The 16071-nt window shown below is 43.2% G+C and overlaps 1 protein-coding gene across 1 annotated transcript; it reads right to left on the reverse strand.

Moving 5' to 3' along the window:
• Positions 1–12894: 12894 nt before the first annotated feature.
• Positions 12895–14812, reverse strand: LOC118769905 (transmembrane protein 271-like). The gene has a single exon (XM_036517300.1). The coding sequence runs from the start codon at positions 14457–14459 to the stop codon at positions 13668–13670; it is 792 nt and encodes a 263-aa protein (XP_036373193.1). The 5' UTR covers positions 14460–14812; the 3' UTR covers positions 12895–13667.
• Between the last annotated feature and the right edge of the window lie 1259 nt (positions 14813–16071).

Genomic DNA, 16071 nt, shown 5'->3' on the forward strand with positions numbered 1-16071 from the left:
CCTAATCAAAGGTAATGACCCCCAGGGAGTACTGATTAGGTATTGACTGTCAGCAACGCGCGTGCACATAAGCAACCTGATGATGAGGATGATGAGGGTGATGATAAGCAATTGATCATATCTAACCATTGCATGTCTCCCCTTCCCAAGTCATGTGACGTCTTCTGCCCATTCATTTCCTGTTGAATGGATAAACCTGTCATTCAAACCACAAATCTGTTCCCAGAACCAGACTTTCCTCTTTCCCCTTCCCTTAATCACATCAATCTTTGAGCAAGATCCTCACCCCACCCCACCCCACCCCCACCCACCACCTACATTTTGAACAGGGTGCTTCCCATAAATATAGCTTGGGGGTGGGGGGGGGGGGGGGGGGTGGCCGGGGAGGCAGGTTTGATTTGCAAATCAGCGTATTCCTGACAGTGAGTGCTGTATATGATTACCCTAAAATGCCGTGGATCCCAACACGCTGCAAGCAAAGGGCTCCAAGCACAAGCCTGCTTGGAAGAGCATAAATCAGTGACCCTCAGTGGGGGGTCTGCCGTCAGCACCCAGCTCACACAAGGCTGATTTATGGCCCAGGTACAGCTCCCAGGCACATACAATCAAGCAGCAAGTGGCAGTTTCAAAAAATAATAATGTTTCATAGTGCAAGATGTAAATCTGTCAAATCAAAAGCTTAGTGGCATTGATGGGAGGGAATATGAGGGAATATAATGTCATGTTAATTACCTCAAGTGAATATATTCTATAAATGTAAATGGGTGAGTCTGTATCTTTTGTGATTTTAGTTTTTCATTAGGTGGCTATCCAAAGAAATGTGTGTGGTTTGGCTGCAGTGGTGAGGAGTAATACATTTGCTTGTAAGCACGCACACAGACAAGGCTGGTTCCTGTAATTCCCACCACAAAAAAACCCAGCACCACTAAAAAAAACAGAAAAAACAAAACAGGCAATGGTGGGGAAAAAAACCTTCCAGAACCAACCAATCAGTGGTCTGTCTGTCTTTTTCATCACACACACTGTCAGAGCACAGCATGCAGGACCACAGACAGTGGCCTACACTGAATGAAGTCACTGCCTCATTCGCTCTGAGTGGCTGCCAGAGGCCCCTCCCACTGGAAGATGCAGGCCTCTCGCTCAAGCAGTCAATTACAAGGATGAGAGGAGGTACAGGAAGGCCGATTAATCAGCCGGCCGCATTAGGGGCAACGCTACCCTAGTGGCGTTCTGCTGTTATTTGTGGGGCAAGCACAGAGAACCGAATTACCGGGGTTCTTTGTGCCTGCCAGGACGCACCTGTTTGATTATATCCGGCATTATCACCATGAAGGCTGAAGTGCCTCTCCACGCCATCTCGATGCGCATGCTGCGTCCGAGCCGACCGTACCGAAAGTGCACTCATGCGCTGGGGCTATCGAATTACCGCACACGAAGCCAATCTCAGATCAATACTGGATGGAGGCGGGGGCTCTTATTCGTTTACTCGGCTCGTTTTGCTCACCCCTGAGAGTCTGAAATAAAAACCCATCCCGGGAAACGGAGACCTCGAACCCAGGAGGAAAAAAAACGGGGTGGGGGGAAGTGATGGTGCTATTATCAGCTCTATTACAGAAACACATCAGCCCGGAGCCACTTCTGCTTGATTCATACTGTGGCTGGTTCGACATGTTTGTGTGAGTTACGCATGATTCTTCTGTCTCTGTAGCATTGACGAAACGGCAATTCAACACTGAATCCTGTGTTATGGACCCCAGTGCAGCATAGGGTGAATTCAGCCTGCTGTCATTTCCTATGATGGCACGAGTGTCAGTGCTCACGCTGAAGCTGTACCTACGCTTCCCAAGCGGGCCATAGAATCAAGGCACAAATGATCAAACATCAAATGCAAGTAGTGTATGGCCTTTCTATTCACTTCATTTTGATTACCTCTGAAACACAAGCATAAGCTTCCCATGCATAAAGTCTCGAAAGGACAGGCCTCATGAATACACATGTAGGACTGTTTAGAATAGCCAGATTTCCCTTAGGATGCTTTTCATCAGAATGATGTAATTTGTGTTCCCACATGTAAACTTCTCAAAGTGGATTACTAAACATGGGTGTCTTATTGTTCACAGGGTTCACATTGTTAGGGTCCTTTGTTACTACACTCCCATCAGTAAACTCTGACATCACACTCCCACCAAACAACGTAAGCGATGTCAAAATAAGCTCCTGGTCACTATCATCAACAAGAGGAGAAAGTAGTACTATTTTTATTGTCAAACCCATGCAGACAATAAAAGATCCTTGCACCAGCTCTCTGCAAGGGAACAATTTGATGAAGGAAACAATGATACCTTGTTAATGACTGGGAAAAAAAAAAAAAAAACAATCTCCATGATTCGGCTTATAAATACACAATATAAATGAGACCACATTTTATTTTATTATGGTTTTTGTTTTGTTTTCATGTGATAGAGAAGGGACACGTGGTGGAGCTGTTCTGGTGCTCTGGCCTTCTTATCCCCCTTCACAGACCACAGACAAAACACAGCAGAATGGTCGTGGCAGAGCCAGAGGGGAAATTCCTGCTGGAAAGGAAATTCCGCACTGGAACCCCACGCTATGGTGCTCACCTACAAAAAAGTGCTCCAAGGTGTTTTGGGTGTAGCAGAGTATATGCGAATGTCACTGTTGATGTTACTATCTGATGCTGTGACCACAATGTAAACAAAAAATCAGCACTGCACGTCTTATCCGCCCACTCACAGCTCCCGCTTGCCAGGAGAGGCAACAGTTGACTACACGCTGGGTTGTACCGTCCTTTGTTTTTTTTTTTATTTATTGTGTCGCAACATGTAAGTGAGTCACTGTTGTTGGGCCAATGATATTGCAGCATAATCTTAGAGCCAGGAGATGGTTCAGTTAGCCTCATGGAAACAACCGTGGAGAAACAAGTGGAGGCACCCTGATAAAGCACCCATTGGATGGCAGAGAGACAGAAAATAGAAAGGGACCGTTTCTAATTGGTCAGTTTTGGAGGGACTTTTTCCCCATCATTCTGTGCAGTCACAATTGTTGTTTGCTAAGAGAGAAATAAGAGAGAGAGAGAAGGAGGGAGATGAAAGAGAATGGGACAGAAGGTGAAAGACTGAGCAAGGGTAAGAGTTGGCCGGTTTAATTTGGCAGCGGCTACAAAAGGCATGTAGAGAATTGCCTTATTATGAGGACACACAGACCAGCTCACACCTGCTGTCGAATGATGGAGTAAGATGGCCACCAGCAGCAGGACATGCTGTTGGACTGCTTTATATCTCAGCAGTCAATGGCTGGAAAAGCTGGTGTAGTTCCTCACTGCTGCTGCGACCAAAACGTAAACTAGCCCCTGGGATGTGAGCAGAAGTGCTGGGATGTAAGAGTAAGGCTTCACAAACTTTTAAGTGGGCAGTGCCATCGTCCATCATTGGTGACTGACTGACCCAGACCAATCGGTGTTTTGCTGAAGAGGGCGAACTTTTGCCAGTGATTGGCAGCGCACAGCAGCTCCACCCAATATGGGGATCACAATCTGTTGTGTTCAATGCTCACTTAAACTGACATCAAGGGATGCTACAAACACTATTGAAGATGTGACAATGCATTGATTCCATGTCAGGGAATGAGCACCGGACAATGCTGTAGGATGGAAACTGGCACATCAAAGTAGAAAGCTGCCGCTGTTTGCAACAATTGACCTAACAGTGCGTGACAGGCACTTTCTGCGGGTTTTGAACTGCAAGCCTTGCCATCCGGCACAACAAGGGATGCTATTACCTTGCTAAGCTAAAGACCAAGGTCCACAGGTAAGGGGCACCCCACTGTTCTCTAGGGAGTGAGGTAGACTTTTAGGTGGCCCCTCACGGTCTGAGCGGGTTTTTGTAGGCCTGCAGCCTTCTGCTAGACAGACGAGCACAGGCCTCTCTTGAAATGAAACTCTTTCAGTCCTGTTATGTTTTGCAAGTGAAGAACACTGCACTGTAGAAACATTTTTCCTCTTTTTTATTGATATATTTTTTATTTATTTATTTATTTCCTTTGTGTAACTTTGGCTCATCTCGCCTTTCCTTCTGGGACTTCAGTTTGCCTGGCTGAAGGACGGAGCTGGCGTCGGATAGGACCATGAGGTTATATTTTATTCACAGTTGCTGCTGTTGATGTTTCTCTTGCGGGGAGGCTAGCTGCACACTTCTAGCTCTGTGGACTGTGTTTGTGTTTGGCTTGCAGTGAACGGTAGGTGTTTGCAGGCCTTGCTGCTCTGTTGTCCTCTCTGCTTGTTCGTGCGTACTAACCGTCCTACACCTGCGCTGTTGAATGTTTGAGTCACTTTCCGTTCCAAAATGCTCATTGTATTCCTGGAAATGATTTTTAGATTTCTGTAAGATTTTGTAGGACTTTGTCATGGCACAGAAACCTGAGCCTGATGATAGGCGTCGGACTAAGCATCTGGGTCATTGGTTCCAATTAGATGTGGACTGGATCTAATGAACCATGGCCCTCGCTGCCTGCACGGCATGCAAAGACATTCGTTTAGCTAAAACTGAGCTAAATAACAAGGTTTAATGGGAAATAATCACCCACTGTGTACTTCTAAGGGGTACTGTCAGCCTCCACCAAAAGGGGGGGTGAAGGGCCAGCAAAGCAGACCAGTATTTTATGAATACTGCATGACGAATGTTAGCCAATCTTAGTCAATCGCTGCCTGCGTGGCTGTGACCTCATCCGCTGCGCCACACTCCCGGAAGATAATAACATTCAGTTTTCCTCAAGGTTTACTGTAAGCCATGTATTAATAGCGAGTGCCCTCTCTATCCTGCTCCACATGGCTGTCTGTTGATCGATTGTGTGCGTTTCTTCAGAGGTCGTCCTAATGGGGTTATTAAGACTATTTTTTCCCAGGGCCAAAATGGCCTCATCCCCCAGCTAACTGATTCCAGACTTCCATAAGTGTCCATTTAGAATCTATCACAGCTTGCTCTCTGCTGTGAGATAAACACCAGAATGCACACAAGGTGATTTATAAATCAACTTTATCAACCCCCCCCCCCCCAAAGCTTTGATTTATTTAAAGAAGCGTTAAGAGTGTATCAAGCTTAGCTCCAGGAAAATTCAATAAAAGGGGGAGAAAGAAAAATATGTAAAATTAGCTCTGTTATTTTGCAGCTGATATCTAGGACTCAGTTCACCCCTCAACAGCCAATTCGTTGTACTGATAAAACAATTATAACAATTGTTCCGGTTAAATATTGTTTTGTAAATTGCATAAAGTGATATTTGTTCCTTTATTGCTGAGGTTGCATCAGGGGTCAGCCATAGAAGATAATTGCTTTATTTGTGCTCCTCTGATATCTTTATGCAACAGTTAACTTGTTTTTTTATACCTATCCATTTGTACAGCTGGATATTGTTGAAGTAATTCAGGATAAGTACTTTGCTTAAGGGTACAACAACAGAACCTCTCTATTCCCTGAAAAATCAGAAGTTTACCCAGAAACTGGAGCTTGAAATCAATGTATGCTTTTCCTGGAAATAGGCCCATTGCAATTAAACATATCCCCAATGTAAGGTCCATTTGCAATTACTGTTTCAATGCAACTGCTTTACTTTTTATTTTTTGGTCCAAATCACCCTCCATTCCTTGGGAGAAGTATTTAAGTAATACCCAATCAAATGCCAGGTACTGAAATGGTCCCAAGCTTTTCCAGTTAACTGAGGGCATTCAAGAATTTCACTGGTACTGATAGAGTCCATAACCTCTCAGGACACAGACTTCAAAAGTAATAAAGCTTCAATTTGTTACTCAGCATAGTCTTTCTCACAGCTAAGAGATGCAGTTTTATAAAAATGCATCTACATCCACGGCAGAGATTCAGACGAGGGTCATAAAATTTGACAGGCCATTGTTATCTGCATCATCAATCTGAAATGACAGAAACACGTTCATTGGGAATCATTCTGAAAGAAAAGCATTACGTTAAATGCACACCGCTAGTGTGCTCATACACTAGCAAAGTCATGCTGTACCTACAAACAGATAAATCCATTTGAGGTGCCGAAATCAGGTGAAGTCCCCACGAGGGGGAAAAAAAACACAGCACAAAAATTCAATTCTGGCAGACATTAATTCTGAATTCTGAGTTGTGCGCACACGTAAACCTCAGCAAGGACTTTATTAAAGTGAACCCTCGATGGCTGAATCAATTGGGGGGTGGGGGGGGGGGGGGGGGTGGAATATTGCAGTTCAGACTGGGAGCTGGCCCTCCGGCCTGCTTGTGCATTCCACACAGAATCCGGGCACCAGCTCTGCATTGCTTCATTAGACAGTAATTAATTCCAGGAGGGGAGCAGTGCCAATATTCTGCCATTAAGTGGATGGGAAGGTCCAGGCTCTTACCAGCCCGGGTGCTGGAGAGCCAAGCGGACCTCAATCAGGATGGACAAAGTTCTGTGCTCCAAGCTTGGCCTGAGGAAAACAGAGCTTGCACCATCCGTCTCTTCTAATGCATAGAATGCTTTCGCTCTGTCTCCGTGTCTGTTTGCTGTAAACAGATGAGCGGGTGCTAAGCGGTAAGTCTCCCCTGACAACGATTGCGAGAGCCACTCGCTGGCATCGTCGGCTGGCATGTTAAAATTGCACTGTTTTTTGGCAAAACGCGTGGCAAGAGCATTTTGGCTTTCACTGATCACTTATCACTACCTCCTAAACAAATGTGCATGCATACCCTCCCTCTCACTCCCCCTCTTCTCTTTATCTCTTTCTGTCTTTCTCTCTCTCTGTCACACACACACACACACATACACGTGCACCCATATGCACATGCACAAATGTGAATCTATAAATTCAAAATTGTACAAATATGCACTCACAGACATGCACACACATACACACGTACACATAAATGCACATACATATTTTCACACATACACAAACAAGCAAAAAAGCCACAGTCACACACATGCACACGCACCCTCACACACACACACACACACACACACACACGTACACACACAGCCCCGTGACAACCAATTCCCTGCTCTCAGTCTGTCCAAAAACCAGAGCTTCAGTACTTAAAAGTCACCTACACAAGGAACCGTTAATGGAGATGCTAAAGACAGAGCGATACAAAGCTTGAGTAGAGAGGCAGAGAAGCTGATCCCTTGTTTACCGTTGAGGGGCTGAGAAGTGTCAAGATCCGCTGTGCTGAATACTACTGGCTCTGCTTGCACACAGCTGTGACACAGACATTTTATTGATACCAGATATTCAGCTTCAACATTCCTTCAGTCCTCCACATAAGGGGTTCCAGTTCCTGGAAGAAGGTTCTAGTGCTGTCTCTTTCTATGCATTCCGATTTTCTGTTTTTTGCCACCCTTGAGGAATGTTTATAACAAGCCAGTAAAGAATGTGTATAGCTTCTACAACAGCAGAGACAGAATTTTCAATGTGGAACACACAGAGCTGGCTATCTGGTCCATAAATTAAGAATCTTTGGCTGTGATCAGTAAAGGAATGGCAGGATGGTGATTCACTGAAAAGATTTCTGAACATGCTCAAGCTTGTGCAATCCAATGAGGGCTTTGACCTCATCTAGGTCCAGCATTTAATAGGTCACACCTTTCGTGGCTTCATTTATGTACCATTTAGAATCATCACTTCCTTTCTAAGCCATCAACCTCCTCCAGATGAACTCATAATAACATCTTTGTACTGCACAAACTCAAAGCCATTTTATTTGTGTGCTTATTAGCTTAAGGTTAAAGGAGCAAAGACCCATAACCTTCTATCACGGGCCAAAACCAATTAAAATGGCATCGCTCCACTCTTCCGCAATGACTCTGAGTCCATGTTATACAAGAAGCAATTTACACGCAACTTCATCTTTTGCAAATCCACACCAGATTGCTTCAATTAACGCCCAGCGCAATCTATCTGCAAAGCACTGGAAACTCGGTTACAGCTCGCTGCACAGACATCGGTCTTATTCCGTGCATCTGATTTCATCCAATCATCGCGCAAGGTAACATCCGATCTGTGTGCAGATACGCGTCATGTGATTGATTTCAATGGTGATTTGTGCTGCCATCTGCTCGTCAAAAACCAAAGCAAAGCACTTCATGCATCCTTTTATTTCAAAGCAGTTGATAATTTGTGAACCAGCTGAATTACAGACAGGGTAGCCGTCCATATATTCATCTAAGGCATAGTAGTTACTGGTGCACACGATCAGAATATAGAGCATCATACAGGCCAAAATGATATTGCGTCTTTTGATTGGGGCATGCCTAAATTTGGAGTGATTGAAATCTCAGTTGATGGGACCATAAATCATAGCTGTATGGTGCAACAGTAAAACTGCAAGCATTGGGGATCGTGTGAAATGTGTGCATGCGAAATTTATTGCGTGTAAATTGTGTCGTGCTTGCATGTGTGCACAGCTTAGTGATCCTCAAAGCTCTGCCATGCGTGAGGAATGGTGGGCCTGCCGGATGAGGCTTTGGCCACTTCATCATCACATTTGAGCCAAAGGCTGACAAAGGCTGACATAGCTCAGTCTCTGCAATTGAAGCAGCTTATTGGTATTGGGCCAAAAAATACAACAAAAAAAACATAAATATGATCATATGCTGACACAATCCCCAGGATGAAATCAAATATTGTCCTTAACTTTGTCCTCTGAATAAATGAAAACATTTTTTTCAATACAGTTTTTAAAGCAACTTTTTTTATTAATTTTGGCAAGCGCTGAACTGCTTGTGATTAAATGAAGAATGAAGAATGAAGAATTCAATGTTCTTTAAAATTAGAAGAAGAACTTAAATGTTCTTTATTGCATTTAAATGAGAGACTAAAGTTATGGACAAATGTTGATTGAATCCAGGGGTGAACATTGTCATTTTGGTCCTGACTCATGTATTTTTACTGCACATGACATTGGATTTGTAAGCATTGTTCCAGTGAAACTAGCAAGTGAGGACAGTGATGAGCAAATCTGAAATGATAGGTTTTGTCTTTGGAGCCTTTGAAAATTCTGTTCTGTTTTATAAAGAGATCTTATCTGTAATTAAACATGACCAAGCCTGTAAGGATTTTCGGTGATCTGAGATTCAGTTTGAATCCCTGGTGCTCCACATAACATAACATAACATAACATAACATAACTTAACATAGTGCTTTGGTGACCCTGTCTTTCATCACTAGAGAGGTTTTGCTACCTTAGAGTGGACAAATCTCAAATCTGGGAATGCAGGTCATTTCTACAGAACCATTTGCTATTACAGGAGACCATAGTCATGGCTGCAGGAGTTCTAGACACCTGTGACCACAGGAGTATCTCCCTCCCATCCCAACAAAACCATACCAACCAAACTGAAGCTTTTGATTAGACAGGACAGCTTAGACAGCTTAGACATTAGACAGCTTTTGATAAGCCATAAGCCTATTGGACAGTCTACCTCAAAGCTATGGAGATTGTTGGTAGAGGAATCCCTACCCCAGATATAGCTACTAGACTGAAATGAGCAACAGCAAGAGTAGCAACCTTTTTTCTTTTGTGGTCAATTTCTTTGGACCAAATGATGTCCCACAGATCATATTTTTTCCATAGCATTTCCATTAGTGGTTTTGGAGCATAGCATATATTTGACAGCACCCATAAACTCTGGAAAAATACAAACTGAAGAAAAATATAATGCGCAGAAAAAGATACATTTAGAAAATGTTCCATTTTGACTGTATGCCATAAGGTCGACTGGGTATCCCAATTAAAATGTTTTAAAAGTAACATTTATCAAATGCCTTTGAAACTTGGCCATATCGACATTATTTAATAACCAGGATGGACATCTGATGGATCCATTGCCCCTTGCATTCTCCATTAATTTCCCCAAAATCAATGTGTTATTGTTACAGTTGGGGAAAACAATAATATGGCAGAACAAAAAAGGTAATTGCTTGAACATGTTGGTTGGTGCACTAGGTATTTAGTTATGAATTAAACCCTGGGAAGGTGCCAGAGATTTTAATCCAAACCATGAACCATCACAGTCTTTGAGGACTGCTGTAATTTTCACTGGTAATTCATTTTACATTTTAATCATAAAACCAAGCTTATAAACTACTTTAAATGACTGCTATCAAGTTTAACTGCTATCGCATAATCCATTGTATATTACCAGTTTGTACAGTGGGATACTGCTTATCATGGTTAATGGAAAGAATGCCTTAAATGCCCCAAACTAACCTTAAATTTGCCACTAGCAATGACCCAACAGCACAGTCTTTGACTATACTAAAAACTAAATTGCACAGAAATTGATCACACATCAGTAACATGGTCCTATTCAATATAGCCTACATCTGAAATAAACAGTAATCATTTTAGGAAGAAAGGGAATACAACATCAGCTTTACTTTTCTCCCTCACACTACTGCCAGAAATGCAGAAAAATCTACAGTACATCAGCTCCATTAATGTCAAGAATAGCGAAAACGCGGTTGTAAAAAAAGGTTTATTGGACTTATTAAACGCGGCCTGATTAAATGATGCAGATAAATGAATTGACTGTTAGCTAACGCACACTGGTATTTAAGGTTTCATTAGAGCTTGATACGGCTGAAATATAAACCCTAACAGTTTAATTGCTTTGACTCTCTCGCCATTGCCGCCGTAATGTTTACGCCACAAAGGCGGGGGTTGGGTAATTGCAGGCCACGTTTTTAGAGACAGGTGATGCTCGTTTGCCGGCGCCCGGTCGGGTTTTAAAATCTCTCTTTTTTTCCTCCTTGCGGCTGTCGGCAGTATATTTAATGGTCGTCTCTGCTCGGTGTCTGTAAGATTCACTGGCGTTCGTGGCGCCCCCAGTTGCTCCAGAGAACGCAGGAACCCCGCTGTTAATGTCAGGACCTTGGACAGCTGCCAACGCCGCGGGAGAAACTCGTATCGTCTCTGAAAACAAGAAGTCTGCTGCCACGGTGAACCAGCACTGGATCAGCACTTCGGGGTGGTGGGTGTTAGTGCTTGGCTTCTTTTTGTTACTTTTATCAGATAACCATAAGCGTTGGCGTCTCGGTGCTGTTAAGGTTCTCCCCTTGCATTCAGCACTGGTCACCGTCTACAGTGTTCATCAACGCATGTATCTCCCCCTCCTTTTGCTCTCAGAGTGGGTGTACCTCCATCGTGAAGCTGGACTGCTGATATATACTTCTCGTGTCTTACAGTGGCTGCTCGGGGCTGCTGTACGACTAGGATCCTAGTCCTGCTTGAGACGATGAAAGAACTTCATCGAAACATCTAGGAAAAAGTAATAGCTGTAATTGCTACATCGAACAGGTGTGCCTGGAATACCTGATATGGATGCACCACGTGGGGAGAAAAAAAAAATCAAAAGCTTCAATGACATCAATAAGCATTTGTGGGTTATGCCTTCATGACCGGTCCGCTCCATTAGCTCTCATTTAATGCACACCTATGGCTTTACTAGAATGGAATGTAATCAGTCTATGACTGCAGCCTGCAACTTCCTGTAGTTCTTTTGGGCCAAACACGTCGCGAGAAATGATTCACAACGAGCTGTTAAATGAGAGAAGTTTCTATGCAGAGGTCGCGCACTCGTCTCACATTTCTCTGATGTCATTCCAATTATGATGAGTCGGCGGCACAGTCTTGCAAGCAAAATCTGGCGTTGTGACGTAGGAGCATCCTCTAACGCGCCTGAACCTGCTCAACTCGGGCAAGTAACTTTTCATTCCCCTGCATTTCGTTCAAGAATGGAAACCCACTGTTATGTCCCCTTTAAAATGAATTAAAATAATTGAATTAATAATAATAATCAGCCTCGACTGGAATGATGCATCAGTGGCAAGAAAGGACTACAGCTCTACAGAAAAGGGCTGAAGCCCCCTTCCAACGCATTTCACTTACGTGTAATCGTGCCCCTGTTCAACTTGAGGCCTACAGTCTTTTTAATATGACAAGTCACTGCCCCGTTCAGTTTCATACCAAAAGTCTGACAATTCACGTTTGACAAGCATGCATGTCCTGTCGAGGTATTGATTTGTTCTCTGCACAAAGACACTATAGGGAAACGTGTGTTGTTCTTTTTTCCCTTTTGGGAGGAAAATAAAAGCATAGGCTTAGCTATCTATGACAGACACAATTAGTCACCAAATAAACTTAAACTGAGAACGGTAAATGTGTACACGTTCAAATAAAACGTGTGAGTAAGGTTTTATCAATATTTTCGAATGAAATAATGTAACCCGAATGTCAAAACAATACTAGTGCTGTCCTAAAACACAAGTGCAAACGCCATAAGAATGATGAATATTGAACAAGATATGAGTATCTCGCCGTCATTTCGGTGAGTGCAGGCACATTTTTATTCAAAGTTATGTTACATCTGCTACCTTTTGCAAACAAAAAGGGAAATGTAAAAAGTAAAGTGCAAATACATTCGTATAGAAATATTCAACTTCGTATATTTTAAGTAAACCCTATTTTCGCCTTCATTGCACATAGTTTGAAAATACTTACACATTTAAGAAGAGCGCACAAAGTAATTGTTGCCACGCAATGTTGTCACACCCCCCCTGTTTAACTCCGTTTGCCTGTGATAATCGCTTTAATATCACAGCCACACCTCGGTGTGTGTACAGTACTCGTAAAACACAATCAACGAATAAATTTGCCACCTGTGGAAAAAAGCGAGAACTTAACAGTTTTGAGTTGAATGCATTCAGATTTAGCAAACGGTTAATGCAGCATCTCTGACAAATGCAATCATACGCTTAACATTTTAAAATATTTTCATAAAAGTTAATCATACACGATCTTGAATATGAAAGAGGTTATCTGATCACATAGAATATGGGGGATGTGTATATGTTCCAATAAATGGAGGGTTTTTTTTTTTTTTCATTTCTAGTTTTTTGTGTTATTTTGTGCTTTGCGTAATGTTGAATAAGGGATATATAATTACAAGTACCTGCAGCCTAGCAACTTTAAGCTGGCTATTTAAATCATGAGGATACCTCATATGTCTTTGGAATTTGTTATTATTTTATACACTTTATTAGCATAACCGTGAATATTATGCATTCCCAATTTAACCATAAAGGTTAGCCGTTTCCCTTAATGTCAATTTGAGTAATTATAGAGAATAATGACTATTCTCTCCTCATTTAATGTACAGTTAAAGTTCTATTTTTTATCAGTGTCGGAGTAATACACTTTTATCAATGTGTTCTACGTAGGGAATATGCAAAGAATCAATTACACGATAACAACAAATGTACATGGGCATGTGGCGTGAATAACGTCACCACTTTTAACGCAACATAATCCAGTCTTCCATATTTACTCTAGTTTTTTCGTTCATCGACATACGATGCGTTCAGTGGTCACATACTGTTCGTTAAGCATGTTGTCGAGAGCAGAAAACTGAAGCTATACCCTCAAAGATAAACAAATGTGTGTACCTTCTGTTTCTTTGGGCTGTGAGAAAACGGCCGTTCTTGGGAGATGGGTGAGAACTATAAAACGTTAGTCCCAACATGATTGAACGCTAAACATGAGTATCAGAGCAGAGCCCGTGATTGTCACTGCAGATTTCAGAACCCGGGTCACAACTTTTTTGTGGCGGAGAACCTATTTGTTGCTTGCTTCCCCGGGGAAAATGTCCTCATACGCGGGCGGCAGCTCGTTTGGAAGAGGGTACGAAAAGGGGTAGGAATGGTTTAGTTCGGGATCCGTGGGCGAATAGCCCGGGAGTTCGATCGAGGGGTGGCCTCCAGATTGTACTTCCCCGCCTGCCTCGTCAAACACATGAAATACCCCCAAGTTAATGTAAGAAACCGGCTGGAATTCCGAAGCGGTAAAGTCTTGCTCCTCGTTGAAAAGGATAGCTCCCACGCTTTGCCTCTGAGAAAGTCTCCTTCTGTAGAACTGCGCTGTTTTATATCTCTTGATGATCACCAAGTTTATAAGCCCAAGCAGACATTCCAAGGTGTTTAGGATCGTGGAGATGACCAGACTCCGCTGGTAATTCTTCAAACGCTCGCAGATCGGGTCTAATTCCACAGAGTCCAGGCAGTAGTGGGAATACTTCCGCTCCACTAACGACACCGTGTCGCCATCCACCACTGCACCCGAGAAAGCGGTGAGAACTCCCAGCATGAACACCAAAATTCCCAGCAGGAAGAAATTCCGCCTCCCGGGCTTTCCCTCGCAGCAAAGCAGGGAGAGCCCGAGCAGGACCTGCCCGAGTCCGATCAGTATCCCCGAATAAAAAGCCCCGGCCGCCGTCCCCAGGTGAAAATGCACTTTCACTTCGGTGCCCAGTGAGATGCATTTGAATCCGACAGCGACGGTGCTTACGGCACAGACGAAGAGCAGGCTGCTGGAAACAATGGCACACAGTCCTTTCCCGCTCAACTTCATTATATTCCTCCTCTGCCTCTCCCGTTCCTTTTCCCTCCTTCATCCTCCTTTGTCCTCCTCGTCAGCCCTGCTCGGAGAGCTGTCAGTTTGTGACATGATTCGCCGGTGATTGCTCTTCAAAACGAGGATCTCGGGATCCGCGCGCTCTCTCCCCCTTTCCCGCTGCTTCACAAATGGATTAATTATTGATAGGAAGAGAGAGCTCCTTCTGCGGTAACGACTCCCGAATTCAAACCCACAGGTACTGATTACCTTCATGACCTCCAACCCCCCATCCACACCGTTATGTAAGCAGCCACATCGCGAAATGTAGTACATAGTACATTTGGGGAAATCAGACTGGTGAATTTCTGTTCCCAAGTCTTCCGCTTAGCAGACCCATTCTCCATAAAGATCATACAGACAGTAAAACAGACTGCTGCAGGGGAGAACCGCTATGCGCGCAGAATAACTTAGCGGGGCTTAAAGCGCGCATTAAACTTAGCAGAAATTCTGAATCATACAGGCGTCGCAGCAGCGTGTCATCACCGTCTCCTGCTCAATAGGCCAACTGTTTTCATTTGAAATCAATCAAAAGCATGACGCCGTTTGCCCCTCAGTTTGTGAACCAAGCTAATCCTGTTTGTGTTGAAAAAATCACCCTGAAATTACCAAAAAACATTACCGTGGCCACAAACTGGGCGAAACTAGACTTGCCCGTTATAGAGTGTATAAAAATAATACCAAATCCTCACGCGTAAAATGCTATCTTGTTCGGCGAAATGGTATTAGCATACTCAAATGAGAATAAGTGTTGATTAGATTAATCTGCGCCATATTTAGACACTGTTTTTTTCATGACATTTCCTGTTGTTGCGTTTAAAGCCAATGGATGATTAAAAATATCTGTGGTGAAGACGAGCATCAGCTTTTTCTGCGCTAAATCCATCGCTAGTCCACGAGTATTAATGTAACACGGGAACAGTCGGTATCGTTACTTTATGTGACTGAAGGGGTAGGAATAAGTGCTCATTTGTATAGTCTAATCGTTTTTATTTCAAGTACGTGTTTGGACAAGTTCCACGATAGGTTACTATTTAAAAAAATGATTTTTTTCCCCCAAGTGCCAATTTTGCAGACAGGGACTATTTTTTGATGTCGCTATTATCGCTGGAGTCTATCCACCTGCTACCATCAGGCCTTTGTGAATCAATATGTGCTTTAAAACGGACAACATCTAAGCATTTCGTCTTTAAAAAAAAACACATAAAGGAAACTGTATTGAGAGCACAGCACTTTCCTTCTTAAATATTTAGTTTCAATCATGATATTCAATATTCCCACAGAGAAAATCGATAGTGGCGTTCATAATTTATATTGCGACTATGCCAGGAATCGGCTACTGTGTCAGTTCTTGCCAGCTTTCAAAGGCAATGCTTAGGGAGTCTCTGAATCTCAGAGGTGATATTAATCCACCGTCGTCTTTCCCCCACCCATCCAAGTTATCCCTAAATCTCGCCGTTGGCGCGGTAGAGTAGTAAAGATACGTAGTAACACTGACCTCCCACGCGCCCCTAATTTGATGAGATCAGCAGGGCAGGTAGGAGGAGGGGGCTAAAAGGAGGACTGGTAT

The sequence above is a fragment of the Megalops cyprinoides genome, chromosome 22 (genome assembly GCF_013368585.1).
Source record: "Megalops cyprinoides isolate fMegCyp1 chromosome 22, fMegCyp1.pri, whole genome shotgun sequence".
Lineage (NCBI taxonomy): Eukaryota > Metazoa > Chordata > Actinopteri > Elopiformes > Megalopidae > Megalops > Megalops cyprinoides.